At 40.4% G+C, this 17,370-nt stretch overlaps 2 protein-coding genes across 3 annotated transcripts in view; both read right to left on the reverse strand.

Annotated features, from left to right (window-relative positions):
* LOC117524616 (carboxy-terminal domain RNA polymerase II polypeptide A small phosphatase 1-like) overlaps window positions 1-17,370 on the reverse strand; it is a 69,966-nt gene that overhangs the window by 29,431 nt on the left and 23,165 nt on the right. The window contains exon 2 of one of the 2 annotated variants that reach the window (XM_034186430.1): window positions 17,149-17,291. In XM_034186430.1, coding sequence (XP_034042321.1) covers window positions 17,149-17,291 — 143 coding nt within the window. Of the gene's footprint in view, window positions 1-9,911; window positions 11,049-17,148; window positions 17,292-17,370 lie in introns of those variants that run through there. The other variant, XM_034186429.1, reaches the window with a different exon arrangement.
* The window catches only part of LOC117524618 (SPEG neighbor protein-like), a 32,871-nt gene continuing 32,673 nt past the window's right edge, over window positions 17,173-17,370 (reverse strand). Inside the window, exon 5 of the mRNA XM_034186432.1 lies at window positions 17,173-17,291. Coding sequence (XP_034042323.1) covers window positions 17,282-17,291 — 10 coding nt within the window. The 3' untranslated portion in view covers window positions 17,173-17,281. The remainder of the gene's footprint in view (window positions 17,292-17,370) is intronic.

The following is a 17,370-nucleotide window of genomic DNA, read 5'->3' on the forward strand; positions in this document are numbered from 1 at the left end:
ACCACAGATAAGCTCTGAGTCCTTTCGTGTTCACAGTGGTGATGGACAGATTTACAGATTAGATCAGATAGGAGTCTCCATGGCAGTGGTGGGCACAGCTAACCAAAATGTTAGCTTTGATAACCATTAATCCAATAACTGGAAAGTAATCTGTTATGACGCTAAACAGATAAACTGAAAAAAAAAAGTATTTTTATTACAGATAACCGATAACTTTTAGTATTGATTCAGACGCGGCCACATCAGATTCCATTGTCAGAGAGGCAAGATTGAGATAGTTTGGACATGTACAAAGGAGGGACTCAGAGTATATATGGTTTTGTTGTGGGTGCTATCTGGCTTTCATAGAAGGGGATCATCATGTGTGCAGCAGACAGGTAGTAAAAGAAGATGAAAATTTTGATCAATCAGTGGTCACATGACATTTAGTATGAAAAAAAATCTAAATGGGGGCATGAGGTTGAATTAGCAAATGAATGCAAAGAAGACTGCATAAAGTCCAGTTGTTCTCGAAGTATCTGCATTATAGTGCTCAATGTTAGTAAGTCCCTTCGGCTGCTCCCTTGTTTGCACTTGGGGTCGCCACAGCAAATCCAAGGTGGATCTGCTTGTTGAATTGGCACAAGTTTACGCCGGATGCCCTTCCTGACGCAACTCCACATTACATGGAGAAATGTGCAGGGGTGGGATTTGAACCCAGAACCTTCTGAACTGAAACCAAGCGCATTAACCACTTGGCCACCACCCCTGCTATAGTGCTCAATGTTAACTTAAAAAAAAAAAAAAAATCACACTTGAATTTTCTTTTGCCCTATAATTTTGGGACATATCACCAAGTATCCAACTACATGGTTCAATGGCAAATGCTGCTGATATGTTATCTATGTTTTAGTTTTTAAAAATACATATATTATTGCTATTATTGTTGTTCTTGTTGCTGTAAGTAAAAATGTCTTCAAAAGTGGACCTTACTCCAGGGAGTTGTTAGACTCCCCTCGCTGGCTCGGCAAGTGTACTGTCTCTCTAAATTGGAAGAAAAGCTGCCACAATGAAGGAAAATCTGTTGATTTCTTGAGGAAATCACAACCTGATTATATAAGTTAACACTAGTCAAAAATAAATGAATCTTGCATGGACTTTGAAAACTGATTTAGTATAATTCTGGGGTGCTGAATCTGAGATTTCCTCTATCACATCACAGTTTTTTTTTTTGTTTTGTTTTTTGTTTTTTTGCAATCTGCATGTTCCATACTGATGGATTACGCAAAAGTTGCTCATTCACTCACAAGCTGGACGCCACTAATCTTGCACAAAAAGCAGCTTCAGAAGCATAGTATTTAAACCCCGTTCGCGAAATGTGAACAACAGCCGTAATATCGTTTATGGCACGGAAGAGGTGTGCGAACTGCAGTTTTTGCTTCAATGCTTGATACGAAAAATATGTTTTCATATCTCAAAATGTGATGTGACTAGGGTTTCGTAAAGAGAACTGGTTCTTTTCGGGTATCGTTAAGAAATGATTCAATCCACCGATATCAATAGTCTTTTTGCTTAACAATTCCCTTATTGGTCCTTCAGAGTGGCTGTTGTTTTTGAGGGTGTTGGTTGGGAAAAATTATAATTTCTCTAAGCTGATTGCAGACCCTGCAGCGGCTTGTAATGAACCGCTTCTGCAGCGCGACACCACTTTGAAGGGTGAACCAGTAAAGCAATGCTTCGATCCATTGGCTCGTTGGTTCTTTGATTCGCTGCAATTCAGAAGCGGCAAGTCCGCTTCTTAACCCATCTCAAAGCCATTAAAATATGTCAATCATGAGTCACTTTTGTATGGATTAAAGTCACTAACTGGGACTCTTGTCTTGTCGCAGTCAAGAAAAGAGAACCGTCCTCCGTTCCGTTGGCACAGCTCCAAACACTGCGCGGCTCTCTGCTGAGACCGGTCAGGATTAATAACTTCAAAACAAATTGGCGCTTTAAATAAAATGACACCTCTTTCCAAACGCTGCAATACAGACAATAAACTACACTAGAGTAAAACGTTTTTTTTCCTCCCAAAAAGAGACATCCTGCATTCTTTATGAATTACATCCTGACATGCAGCACAGCCAGCTGCAAGAGCTCAGCTCAGAGGTATGGAAAGACATTCATGCCAATAATGTCTGAAAGGAAATGCTTTTGACAAAAACTACAGATTTTGTTTATTTCTATTATCCAAAGATCAATGATCCACCATGTAGGGTTTATTATGTCCAGAGTTTAAAGATCCAGTGACCAATTTCATATTTATTTACTTTAAGACTCAATAAAATGTTGTTGACATAGAAAACCTGCAAAGCCTACTTTTAGTACACAGAAAATTCACAAGAGGTATCGATAAGGGAATCAATAATGATATCAATAAAATCTTATCAATACCCATCCCTAGATGTGACTGGCAAAAACTATCATCAGATTCAGATTCAGTGCCCCCAAATTACCCAAAATCCATTGAAAAACTCCATGCAAGAAAAATCGCGTTGACCAGTGTAATAAGCCAAAACAGAAAATAAGAAGCCAAGACAGAAACAGGCTTGGTGCATATTATGACATTAAGCAAATGACACCGAAATGTTTTAAACTTGAACGCAGCATATTCGCTTCACACTTGTGAAACAGAGCAAGGCGCTCTATCATATACTGTACACAACAACATGTAAAAACCTTACTGGGTGAATTGACGAATGTACATGGTGAGCACAAAAACACTCCTTGATTTCAAGTAGCTCTATAATATGAAAACATTGAAATACATTTCTGTGCACCCCTCGATCATGCCGGACATGGTGCAGAGAGTCTGGATCAAGCTAAATTATCGCATTGATGTTTGCAGAGTAATGGGCAGGGCGCACACTCAGTGTCTGTGATACCAACCGATACCACACAAACTTTAGGAGATCATGCAACTGCAGCCACCAATGTTTAAGAATGTGCGCCCCTCCAGGGGCATTTGGCAAACATCAGTGTGATAATGTAGCTCGGTCCAGAAACTTCAGCATATCTTGATCGAGGGGAGCACAGACATTCTGCGGGTGAGAAAAGAAAGTTTATGAGTTAATATATCTGCGGTAACCACATTTATAAACACATTTCAATACATTCGGAAATTAAGGAAATTAAAAATCAAGGAGTGTTGTTGTGCTCACCCTGTATTTCTGTAGAATTATTTCATGCCCGGATTTGTCTTGAAATCCTGATCAAATGTATAGCCATGCATGTCAGTCTTGTGTTGAGGAGATGGGCATTTACTTTGTTGATAACCTGCACATCTGCGTTCCCAGGACCCAACAGGTGTTTAAAATCCACATCCTCCCAGCTTCTTCCCAGACGCTGTTACACTGCTGAACAAAATTCCACCGCCTGTCTTACACATGCACTTTACCTCACAGTGTATGTACTTCTGCACAACATCTGTTCCTGCTTTACACTTTGAACCAGTTTACACAAACCGTGTGCAATATACACTTTATATATTCTATAATTACCAGACTACAATCATTTGCAGTCCTGTATATCTATATATTAAAAGCCAAGTGGCCTCTGTGTACATGCATGTGTACATGACTTCGTGCGTAAGTATGGCTTCAATCACAGAAAAACTGGGGATAGCTGACATTTGACGTTTGGTATGCTGATGTATTTTGGGTCAAGGATGAATGCAGCGACAACAGACAGTAATATTTTTGGAGAAATTAGGGATATTAGGTCACAACAGTAAACAATAGACATTGAAAATTAATCTCTGGACTCACACACCATACCAGCAGGGGGTGTATTAAAAGTGAAGTGGCCTCTGTGTGTGTGTATGCATGCATGCATGCATGCATGCATGCATGCGTGCGTGTGTGTACCTTTGAACACAGAGAACTGGGGATAGCTGACATTTGACGTTTGGTATGCTTATGTTTTTGGGTCAAGGATGAACGCTGTGATAACAGAAAGTTGATAGGACTAATATTGTTGGAGAAATTAGGGATATTGGCTAACAACAGTGAACAATGGACACTGACAATTACCTTCTGGACTCACATGCCATTGCAGTAGGGGGCGCTAAATCATCTATATATTAAAAGGGAATCAAATCAAATCAATTTAATTTATATAGCGCCAAATCACAACAAACAGTTGCCCCAAGGCGCTTTATATTGTAAGGCAAAAGCCATACAATAAATACAGAAAAACCTCAACGGTCAAAACGACCCCCTATGAGGAAGCAATTGGCGACAGTGGGAAGGAAAGCGGCCTCTGTGTACGTGTATGCATGCGTGCATGCATGTGCGTACCATCAAACATGGAGAAACTGGGGAGACCTTATTTGTGCCATTTGGCATACTTATTATATAATAATAATATTATTATATTATTATAAACACTGCCAAAACGGAACATTGATAGGACTAATATTTTTTGGAGAAATCATGGATATTACTAGGGTTGCATATTGAAAACTGGTTCTTTTCGGGTATCGTTAAGAAATTATTCAATCCACCGATAAAATAGTCTTTTTGCTTAATGATTCCCTTATCGGTCCTTCAGAGTGGTCAGTGTTTTTTAGGGTGCTTGTCGGGAAAATGATCATTTCTCTACGTTGATTACAAACCCTGCAGCGGCTCTGTAATCAACCTCTTCTGCAGCGCGACTCCACTTTGAAGCATGAACCAATGAAGCAGTGCTTCGATCCGCTGGCTCATTGGTTCTTTGATTCGCTACTCTTCAGAAGCGGCAAGTCCACTTCTTAACCCCTCTAAACGCCATTAAATTTGTCAATCGTGAGTCACTTTGTGTGGATTAAAGTCACTAACTGGGACTCTTGTCTTGTTGCAGTCAAGAAATGAGAACCGTCCTCCATTCCGTTGGCACAGCTCCAAACGGTGCACCACTCTGCCGAGACAGAGTCTAGTCAGAATTAATAAGTTCAAGACGAATTGCCACTTTCAATAAAATGACACTGTTTCCAAACGCTTTAATACAGACAATAAACTACAATCGACAAAAACATTTTTTCTTCCCAAAATGAGACGTCCTGCATTCTTCATGAATTGCATCCTGACATGCAGCACAGTCAGTTGCAAGAGCTCAGCTCAGATTTATGGAAAGACATTCATGCCAATGTCTGAAAGGAAATGCTTTTGACAAAAACTACAGATTTTGCTTATTTCTATTTACGTCCAGAGATCAAGGATCCACCATGTAGGGTTTATTATGTCTGGAGTTTAAGGATCCAGTGACTAATTTCATATTTATTTAAGGCTGAATCTCAATTCTACCCCTCAGGCCTTCCCCTTATCCCTTCCCCTCCATTTTGCGCGTGCACAAGAGACAGAGGGGTGTCTCAATTCTCTTTTTGGAGTGAGGCGGAGGGGTAGGTGGAGGGCTACAAACCCCTCCAAACAGAGTGAATCTGGATGCACGCTCTGTTTGGAGGGGTAGGAGGAGCTTACCACTGTCTCCAAAGAAACAAACATGGCGCCCAGAGCTGCACAAATGAAAGCAGCTTTCATTACAAATTACGCTGTTTAGAAAGTTGCCAAAAAACTTTACAGTCAGTTGCCTATGACAACAACGTGTATGCTGCTGGATGCATGTTGCATATATTGTCGTTCTGAAGAGTAACTTCACTCATGCACCGAGGCGTTATAATGCATATACACACGAACACTATGATAAGACACTTTTATATCTCACAACGGAGAAAAATCATGATAAAGGATAAGCCACGTTAATTTGTATGTTCATAAATCTTTGGATAATATCAATCCCTGCTGTTGGATTTCAAGGTCTGTAACACGTGTGTATTTTGTAAACAAACAGGGAGCCTTGAGCACACTCGACTCCTAATAAACTTTCAGGCAGAAAATGAGAAGTTTCCCCAATGGGAGTAAGTTGGAAAATATATACACACACATGTATATGTGTAACACATAACCTGATGTCCTAATAGACTGCTATTATGTGTCAAGGAAATTTCTAAAGGAAATAGGGCTGGATGCAAAAAATGGGAGAATTTGAAAAAGAAATATAAGGTTAACAGAACTGGATGCACTCCATAACATACATACAGGTGCTGGTCATATAATTAGAATATCATGAAAAAGTTGATTTATTTCAGTAATTCCATTCAAAAAGTGAAACTTGTATAATGTATACATTCATTCCACTCAGATTGATATAGTTCAAATGTTTATTTATTTTAATTACTAATTAATTCATGCATTAATTAATTAATTAATTACTAATCAATCAATTAATGATCAATCAATCAACATTATCATTACTATTATTAATGATTAATTATTAGTAGTATTATTAACAAAAACTAATTACAAATTAATTAATTATTAATACTATTAATTATTATAAATTATTATTATAAATTACAAATTAATTAAATTAATAATTAATACCACAAAATTCTCCTACGTGATTGCGATGCATCGAAGAAATCTGCAACTTCTTCTATTTCTTTGCATTTACACAGAAAGGTGAAAAAATAAAGAGAGCAAACTGCAACTTATGCAACAAGTCGATATTGATAAAATCTTATCAATACCCATCCCAAGATATTACAGACCTGGTAAACCCAAACAGATAGTGCGAGTGAACTGGGATCATCTGAAGGAGCCCACTGTCTTCAACAGATCATCAACTCAACTCACATCTGTATACTCAAAGACTGGATCTGAAGACCCATTCCCCTCCCCAACCCCAACTGGTGCCATCCTGGATGTCTGTGTGGACTTAATAATTCTCAAAACCTTGATGTTCCACTGTATTGCTAAAAATGTTTTTGTATGGCTTAAGTAGTGGGTCACCCCTTTGAGTCTGGACTGCTTGAGGTTTCTTCCTCAAAATCATCACAGGGAGTTTTTCCTTACCACTGTCGCCTGTGTGCTTGCCCTAGGGGTTGGCAAGGTTAGACCTTACTTGTGTGAAGCACCTTGAGGCAGCTTTGCTTTTCTGGGATCCATGTGGAGATTAGAGGCATTGAACCAGAATTGGCAATGTTCAAAGCTTCAATTGCTGAAGCTACAGTGGGGAGTTGTGGCCTGAAGGTCTTAGGTGCCTCAATTGCCAGCAAACCTTGAACACTGTGGTGGACACCGGTGGTCAGGGAAGCTATCCGACTGAAGAAGAAATCCTTCCAGGAAATGTTAAATTGGAGGACTCCAAAGGCAGTTGCAAGGTACCAACAGGCCCGAAGGGTGGCAGCCTCTCTTGTAAGGGAGGTAAAGCAGCAGGTGTGGGAGGAGTTCAGAGTAATCATGGAGAAGGACCTTTGGTCAGCACCAACGTGCTTCTGGCTGACCATGAGGCACTTCAGGAGAGAAAAGCAGGGAACCATCCAAGCTGTCCACAGTCAGGATGTGGCTCTACTGACCTCAACTGAGGAGGTAGTCAGGCACTGGAGGGAACACTTTGAGGAACTCCTGCATCAGACTGGAGCACCCTCTATAGTAGGGGCAGAGCTGAAAGCTGATGGGGGACCATCATCAATTTCCCTGGTGGAAGTCACTGAGGTAGTCCAACAACTCCAGTCGAAAAGCCTCGGGGGTTGATGAGATCCATCCAGAAATGCTGGTTCTGGTTGTCGAGGGACCATCTTGGATGAGATGTCTCTTCAACACTGTGCTGAGGTCTGAGACAGTGCTTAAGGAGTGGCAAAGTGGGGACTAGGGAATATGTGCCAATTACAGGGGCATCACACTACTCAGCCTCCCAAGTAAAGTCTATTCCAGGGTGCTGGAAAGAAGGCTTCGGCCAACACTCAAACCTCGGATTGAAGAGGAACAATGCAGGTTCTGTCGTGGCCGTGGAACAACCAACCAGCTCTTCACTCTCACAAGGATCCCAGAGGGAGCCTGAGAGTATGCCCATCCAGTCTACATGTATTTTGTGGACTTGGAGAAGGGATATGATTGAGTACCGTGGGACATGCTGTGGGAGTATGGAGCGAGGGTGGCCCTTCTCGGGGCCATCCAATCTCCGTATTCTCAAAATGAAAGCTGTGTTTGAGTTTTCAGCAGTAAGTTGGACTAATTTCCGGTCATGGTTGACCTCCGTCAGGGCTGCGCCTTGTCACTAATCCTGTTTGTGATATTTATGGACAGGATATTAAGGCATAGTCGGGGTGGGGGGTGGGTGTCTTCAGTTTGTTGGGCTCAGGGTCTCATCACTGCTTTTTGCAGATGATGTGATCCTGTCCCTCATCGGCCTGTTACCTCCAGCACTCACTGAGTTGGTTCATAGCCAAGTGTGAAGTAGCTGGAATGAGGATCAGCACCTCTAAATCTGATGCCATGGTCCTCAGCAGGAAACCGATGATTTCCTGCTCCGGGTAGGGAATGAGGACTTTCCTCAAGTGAAGGAGTTCAAGTACCTCGGGGTCTTTTGTTGATGAGTGAGGGGACAATGGAGTGTGAGAATTGCCAGAGAATTGGCCCAGCAGGGACAGTATTGCATTCACTCTGCTGTACTGTTGTGACAAAAAGGGAGCTGAGCCAGAAGGTGAAGCTCTCGTCAGTCTTCGTTCCTACTCTCACCTATGGTCATGAGGCTTGGGTCATGACCGAAAAAACTAGATCATGGGTACAAGCAGCCAAAATGGGTTTCCTCAGGAGGGTGGCTGGTGTCTCCCTTAGAGATACGGTGAGAGGCTCGATCATCCGTTGGGAGCTTGGAGTAGAGCCGCTGCTCCTTCGCATTGAAAGGAGCCAACTGAAGTGGTTCAGGCATCTAGTAAGGATGCCCCCTGGGCGCTTCCCTAGGGAGGTGTTCCAGGCACATCCACCTGGAGGAGACCCAGATGGATGACCTGGGGAAGACTCAGGACTAGGTAGAGAGTTTATATCTCCACACTGGCCTGGAAATTCCTTGGTAGAGTCAGAGGTGGTTAATGAGGCCTGGGAAGGGGAAGCTTGGGGCCCCATGCTGGAGCTGTTGACCCTGCGACCCAATCCCAGATAAGCGGTTGAAGATGAGATGAAATTATGGAACAACAGTGAATAATGGTCACTGATAATTAGATTGTGGACTCATACACCATTCCAAATCATTATAGAAACTTTGCAGAATTACTCCACCCTGAAAAATGTCAGGCTACCTATTTATAAACACTACCTGTGGATCCGCACAGGTAATGTGCTGGTATTTATTCATACACTACTATATATTCTGATATTTGTATGCCACTGTAGTAACTTATTTATACATTACTGTACATACCCATCTGTATATTATCCCTCTACCTCACTCGTAACTGTACATATTATTCGACTGCACTTGGTATTTAATGCTTGTTTTGCACTTTTGGTTAGATGTCAGCTGCATTTCATTGTATTTCATTCTTGTAATCTGCACAGTGACAATAAAGTTTAAGATAATGTAATCTTTTTTGATTTGTTCCATTTATTTATTTGTTTATTTATTTTGATAGAGGGACTGCTTTTAAATCTTTAATCTTCTTGCAAGGGCCAACTTCAACTCCAATGAGAAAAAATGTCCTCAATTCTGTTTTAAGATGATCGAGTTTATAGCCACATATAATCTATATGGGACAAGTAATGTGTCTAAATGGTTTCTCAAAGAGAAAAAATGTGGCCATAATTGTTGTGTTTTTTAAATATGTTTGTTTTTTGTGGGGGGGGGTTAACTAACATTGGCTCAGTTTCATTTTGATTGCTAAACTGCTTTCATTGTGAAATTGTCAGCAAAAGCTTTATATTGAACACAAACAAGCAGAATATGGAAGGTTAGGAGAAAAGCTGCTGGTGCTTTCAGAACTGTAGCAGCCAAAAAAAAAAAAAAAAAAAAAAAAAAAACAGCAGCGCCACTATGCCAAGGTGTTCAAGGAATCCCAGAAGATGCAAACACAATACCTGGTCTTCCAGTGGAATGCAGTAGTCGCATTCACAAAGCTCGCTGAATTCATCATCACTCTGCTCCTCTTCTGAATCACTGCTTTCTTCAGAGGTCGTTCTGTCCTCAGTACTACTTATATGCATGTCTGCATCGTTTTCCTCATCTTTCATTTCTTCTGAGACAACACTGTAAATAATATCCTGAGGTCTTATTTCTCTTGAAATTTCATTTAGCCCACAGTCGTCATCTGACACTGGAGTTTGGCTTTGTTCACTGGATGTGTTTTCCACAACAGAGACGAGGACAAGGTTTTTACTGACTTGATTAACTCCAGTCTTTCCATAGATGACTGGTTGACGATCCTCTTGAGCATCCTGTAATTCAGTCTGGGTCGGGACAAAAGCTGCCTCTTCACATTCATTCCTGCAGGCATCATCGAATTTTTCACTGATAATCTGATGACATGCTCTCCCTTTCACAAACAAGCTGTCCGGAGTTTGTTCGACGGAGGACTGAATGCTTTTTATCTGATAAGCATAGTATTCCTCAACACCTTCCTCACAAATAGCATCAGCTACGAGTGACCAGTATGGTTCCTTCTCCAAACATGTGAGAAATTCGTCACCTTCGTCAGTGATGAAATTTAGCTGCTCTTCATTTGGCTCTTTGTTGCCTTTTGCATCATTTTCACCATCTGAACTTTTTTGTAAGTCGATATCGTCAAGAGATTCATAACTCTGAGCTTCTGATACGTCATCCTCATACGCATCACCTTCAACAGAAATGTCCTCTGCACACGGGGCACACATATTGTCCTCATAAACACAAGAAGGACACAGGTCAGCTTCAGCATCTTTGACACTGGATGCTTCCTGAACATAATTCTCACGTGTGTCAAACTCTCCATCAAATGTGTCTTCATCATTCAGCACCTCACAGATCACACAGTTCTTATCACAGGTCTCATCAGAAACACATTCATTAGCTTCAGTTTCACTCTCTAATTTACGGTCTGGTAGTAGTCCTCTGAGGTATCAGATCCATCATATTCCTGAAATGCATCTTCTTCCAGGGAAAGTCTCCAGAAGCATCAGACCAAGAGTCAGATTCACCAACAGCAGTTTCCTCTTCGGTTTCTTCAAAACTACACGGCTTATTTACACAATCATTCTCGGCCTCAGATTTTTTAAGATACAGGTGATCATGGATACCTCCTCCATCAAAGCAGGAGATGTAACAGTGCCTCTGTGCAGATACACGCTCGAAATAATCAGCTCTGTCAAAAAAATCAAAGTAATCCTCAATAGTAACATCAACGGTGATATCTTTATCTCCATCAATAATTGTGCCATCAAGAATGCTTTGTTCTGTTTCCTCATCATCTTCAAAAGAGTCCCACTGGGTCTGTTCATCAACCGTAGTCTTCCTGGGCTTCCCAACAATCAGAGCAAACATCAGAAAGAATACTGCCATCAGTAAAAGTCTTAAATGACTGTTTTCAATGGAAGAACTATCTGAAGACGCATCTTCTTCTGGGCAAAACTCAAGCTGTCTGAGTCGCTTTGTGTTGACACCTGGACACTGTTCACTAGTTCCACGGTGTTGACTCCTGTCATTGAGGATGATGTTTCTACACACTTCACAGAGCTCTTTAATTATATCTAATTTAATTTGTTGCTGAAGTGTCTCTTCAGTGACTTGGTCTTTTTCACACACTTTATTTTTCATAAAATAAACTTGAGGCATGTTTGGATGCAAGGACTGTAAATCTTCTTCTGTATAAAACTGTTCGTCACTGACATCAGTTTGACTTCCCACATCGTGTTCATCACACGGATCACTTTCGCTGTTATTGCATTCGGTTTCACTGTGAATTGTGTAACACTTGCAGAGTTGATTCTCACAGTCGCTGCTTTCACTGGTGTCTGCATCATTTTGCTCAGGTATCGGGCTCTCGTACTGATTTTTTGTGTTGTGAATATGATTTTGAATTTCAGAACACTCGCAGAGTTCACTGCCACAGTCCAGTAATTCACAGGTGTTAGGTGTGAGAGTTGTCACGTCGCGTTGCTTGGAGCCCTCAGTTGATGCATCTGGCTCATGTCAAAGCACTCTAATTGCTGACCAGGATGCTCACACTGTTGTAATAATTCAAGGAAGTCTGTGCATTCAGGTGTTAAATCAGACATTCTACACTGCCCAAAACCGTTAGGGTTCACTGCCAATTTGTCTGGTGCAGACTTGAACTGTTGATTGGAGGGCTTAGCTTGCTGGAATAACTGGAGGCGTTCTGCACAACAAGGGCTACATTTTGAGGCTAAAACTATGCTTAGCACCTTGCTCAGCAGACGTGCAAGGTTTAAAACACTCACAGTGTTGAGCACATTCATCAAAGGCTGGCTTAACCCCAGCGTGTCACAATGACCCAATGATAGAATCAGTTTCCAAAAAAAAATCCCTCCAGTGCTGAATATGGTCAAAGATCACCGAATGCCCAGTTCCATATGGGCAGGAATCTTCTGTAAAATCTGTATTCATATTAAAATCTTCCACGCAGAATATGGAAGGCTCCAGTTCTCTGCCAATAATCTTCTCTGTGTAATCCACCAGCGCTTTCATGCCAAGTAGAGCACTTCCATTTGAAGAGCTGGTTAAATCTGCAACTTCACGGTTAATGCAATGTCATGGCATTGCATGACTCCTGCAGATGACTCTCCTTTCCCAGACACTTGACTTTGTTCAGAGTTTTTCAAGTGCATCTCTCAGTTTGGGCTACGATCTTCAGAGGGTCTTGATTCAAAGACCGTGCAATGTCCAAATGATTGGCAGTGTCCATTCCCAGCTGATATTCACATGACTGTTGAGGGGAGAGTCATTGAGACCACAGCCCATTTGAGTAACAGCAACAGGAGCAGCATACACGCTGACATGACAGGTTGTCATAACCAAAGCTGAGACGAGCACTTGACTCGACTCCCCTCCCTCCCACCTCCTTCAAACTCTGCGGGAGACCAATTTATTTTGGGGGCTTGGAAAGATGTGACAAATAACTTCTGAAATATCAAATCTCTATAAAAGGCTGAAGTAAGACATGAATCTGAAACAGACACCTGAGATCACCCAAGGATTTGAACTCCTGTCTATATACTTGTAAAAAAAAAAAAAAAAAAAAAACTTTTTTTTTCTCAGAATACACTCACTTTATCCACGGGAGGGACTGTCGATTAACCAAAATGTTATATGAGGAATTAGTGGTCTGTCATTGCTGGACAGGAAACTACTGATGTCTCATTACATTTAAACATCATAATCATTCAATGCCTTTCATATTCAGTCATTGCTGAAACAATAATTCTCTCATGGCATTGTTAAATATTTTTCCATTGATGTATTTCTACAATTGATAATGTCTTTCACTATGACTGTGGCACGAGATACGAGTTTTCTTCATCCTTTCAAATAATTCCACGGACAGTGGAAGTTGTGAATAACAAAAGCCCACAAAGACATTCTTTCATAAAAGTGAAACTGAAATATTTTAATTACATTTTACTATCCAGCTTCATTACAAGTAGAAGATGTTTACTATCAGTCTCAATACAACATGCATTAAAGTGTTCTTAGACGAAAAACTTGGGGTAGCATCCACCTCTACATTATGTAACCATCTCTACATTAATATTTACCTCCGCCAAGGAGGTTATGTTTTCAGTCGCGTTTGTTTGTCTGTCTTTGTCAGCAGGATAACTCAAAAAGTTTTGAACAGATTTTGCTGAAATTTTGTGGAGTGGTTGGAAATGACAAGAGGAAGAAGTGATTAAATTTTATTGGTGATCCAGATCATGATCCGGATCCCGATGCTAGCACGTTAGCATGACTATGGCATTTTCAATGTTAAAAGTTAGCATTAAGCAGTTGCAGCTGTCATCATGTTTGGGTGCATTTGTTTTCGAATTGTAATATTTCTTAATTTATTTTTGTTTATATATTAATAATCTAATGATCATTATATACAATTTTAGAGAAAGAGACAAAAAGAATTTTTTTTGTCTGTCTGTTTGTCAGCAGGACAACTCAAAAAGTTTTGAACAGATTTTGATGAAATTTTGTGGAGTGGTTGGAAATGACAAGAGGAACAAGTGATTAAGTTTTAGTGGTGATCCGGATCACGATCCAGATCCAGGAATTTTTTAAAGGATTCCTCACCATTGCGGGATAGGGGGAATTTTGACATTCTAGTTTCTAACTCCACAAAAACAAGGCAGAAAAGCTTGAAAAAAAAAATAGGGTGTAACATAGTCAAATGTTATATCAAACAACAAAGTTTGGTGATGATCGGATTCGGATTCCGGATCTGGTGATCCAGAATATGCAAAAATATAGGGAAAATAGAAAATATGTCAGTGTGAGGTGACAAATGAAGCTAGAGATGCACAACTAACACCAAATTGTAGCTGAATCTGTACTGATTCAGTAAGGTGTCATCAGATTTGATGTAGCTTCAATGGGAATCTCTTTAAGGTCAGCGACCCTATGGCCTTGGCGGAGGTTTGCACTCTCTGAGTGCTTCTAGTCTATACATTAAACAGGATCAGAATGCTGATCTGTAAAAGAGACACATGCACAACCTACCATCCCTGGTTCTCAAGACCAGGCACCTACTTTACTCTATTCTACTCTTCCTTTTTTAGATATACCTTAGTATACACTAGTAGAGTTCTACCTTAGAAATGGAATATATTCTAGAAGACTTACCTTACTGAATTTTCATGCCATATTAAGAGATTAGAAAATTATTTTAAGATAAAAGATGATAATCAACATGACTTCATGAGAGGCAACTGACAAAATGATTTATAATAATCACAGAATTTTTTTTAATCAGTTGTTATTTGATTTTGTTATCAGATACTTTAGTGGGTGGATAGAAGGAATATGTGGTAGGACTTTATATTTTACAGTACCTTTCAAGAGTTTAGACACACTGTCCCATTGTGTCCAAACTGGTAGTGTATATATGTATGACTGGTAGTGTATACATGTGTGTGTTTGTGTGGGTGTGTAAAAGAGCAGCTGTGCGATAATAAGTTAACTAATAAAGTTAAATAGTGCAATATAGTATCAGGTAATGTTGATGATTGTGCATGAGACAGATGAAAAAAGGAGACAATATTCTTCAAACATACCAGATAATGTTCTTCAAATACATACAGTTTGTGCCGGCATCACCGGATGAGAGGTAGCAATGTTGTAGGTGTGGAGATATGGTGGTATTGCTGAGGTGTAGTTACATGGTGTCTGGGGCACATGGTTTGTCATTGTTGCAGCATACTATAATACCACAAACTTGAAACTGTGGACACACTGACATGGACTGCTTATGCAATCTGCTATTGCAACATTCCACCAACAAGCATGACAACTGTCCTTTCTCCCATCAAACCAACATTATTAGGCATTAAGATCATGCAAACATGTATCATATGTGGACCCAACACTGGCAGTTTAACCATCAATTTTGTAAAGAAAAAAAGGATTGGCCTACAAGCAATACCCCACCCTGGAAACTGTACACTATGTGCAATCTAGTGGAAGGAGTGCATTGTTCTTTGGCACAAAAGAACATCTCTTACTACTTCTGAATAGATACTGAAGTCCTGCTATTCTCACATTACTCTATATCGGCATAGTTTTTCCATTGTGCTAAAAGATTTTTTGAGTAACCAGCTATGCAATATTATACAAATAAGGAATGTTTGAGTTCAATGGTACGAATAATTCATAAGGTAAAAGATGGAATGTTCCATTCAACTCTGCTTTGCCTCGTTGAATGGAACATTCCGGCTTTCACCAAATTAAATAATCATTCCATTGAAAGAATGAAAAAACATTCATTATTTGTTTTATATAATGGTGAAAATAGATCCTTGTCATTTGATATTTTATTAATTTATAAGCAACAGAAAAGGGACTTACATTTTGGTGCTTTGACATCAACAGTCCAACACGAACTTTAAATAGGTGTCCACAATTCTTCTGTCAACTTGGAAAAACTGTTAGATAGTTCAAAAATAATCGTGACGATGCAGTCCATGATGCTGTGCACTGACTTCATGTATTTCCAAAAAAAAAAAAAGACTATGTATTTCCTCAGGCCAGTGAAAAATCGCATCAGAAATTCGTTCAGCTTTTCATCCTAATCATGCCTCTCAATGGCTTACAGCATAGTGGATTTATTTTGTGTGTGTGTTAAAAGAATTAGCACCATCAAGTAGCTCCTTCAAATCGTCGTCCATCAGCAAAACAAACTCCACCATGTTTAGCTAAACACTGCCCCCTGTAGTGTGAGCATGTGCGGTGGTCGGGGCATTTAGTGAGGTCCTCGGATCGGCCCCGCCGGGGTCGGAACACGGCCCTGGCGGAGCGCCGAGAAGACGAGGAAGTAAAAGTCGTAACAAGGTTTCCGTAGGTGAATCTGCGGAAGGATCATTTCACATAGCACCACAATTTCACGCTAAAATGAACTATTGCACGGTAAATGAAACACAATGACAAATGGTATGAATAATCCATGTCACGGGACATACAAGCAACCAATCAAATAAGGATCCACTCAGCCGTTATGCAAAATTTCATATACTGCATCAGACGTCAGTCTGATGTTTGCTTATATCCACTTAAAAATAAATAAATAAATCAGGGTCACTGTACACAAGTAACAGTGTACAAAAAGATGCATATATTTACGTGCACTGAGATGACCATGTGTTAAAAGGGATAAGCCAAAAAGAAATGGCTTAATATCCCCGAAGCATAACTAATTCCTTCATCAGTTTTCTCTACATTTTCTGTAATTACGGTGGTGACACATGGAGCCATGGTGGCCACAGGCCTGCAATACTTGAACAATGGTCAACTTGGACAGCAGTCACAAAAAGCCATGTGTCCAACGATAGGTTGTTGTTTCTGCGTTCTCTCTCGCTTAGCTGTCATTAACGATTTCCTAACTTCTTCGGAAAGCCAGTGAATGTCTGAATGTTGAGTACTTTTCAAAGTTACAGTGCATGAGTCTTAATAATAGGAGAAATGTGCCTGTAAACATAAAAAGACTTGAGCCAAGAAACCATGCAGGTTGTACATCACACTGCTGTCAATCATTCTGGATCATGTTGCTCTAAGATTATGGAGGGCAAGAGACAGCTGCCAGGCCAGGACAGAATAAAAGATGGATGATGAGAGATGATAACGACTTACTTTTGGCAGAGCCCCATTTTCGTCTGCTAAGAGGGGAGCTGTGCTTTTTAGTGGCTCTGATTCTTTGTGACAGAGACAACAGAACAGACTGTGGAAAAGGCCTCGGCTATGGGGCTTCTTCGGGGGGGATGCATCAACGGCAACTGAAAGGGAGAGAAAAAACAAAAAACTCATAACAAAACTAATCTACAGTGATCCTGTGTGGCAGAAAGGCTGAGGGCA

The sequence above is a fragment of the Thalassophryne amazonica genome, chromosome 14, assembly GCF_902500255.1.
Source record: "Thalassophryne amazonica chromosome 14, fThaAma1.1, whole genome shotgun sequence".
Classification (NCBI taxonomy): Eukaryota; Metazoa; Chordata; class Actinopteri; order Batrachoidiformes; family Batrachoididae; genus Thalassophryne; species Thalassophryne amazonica.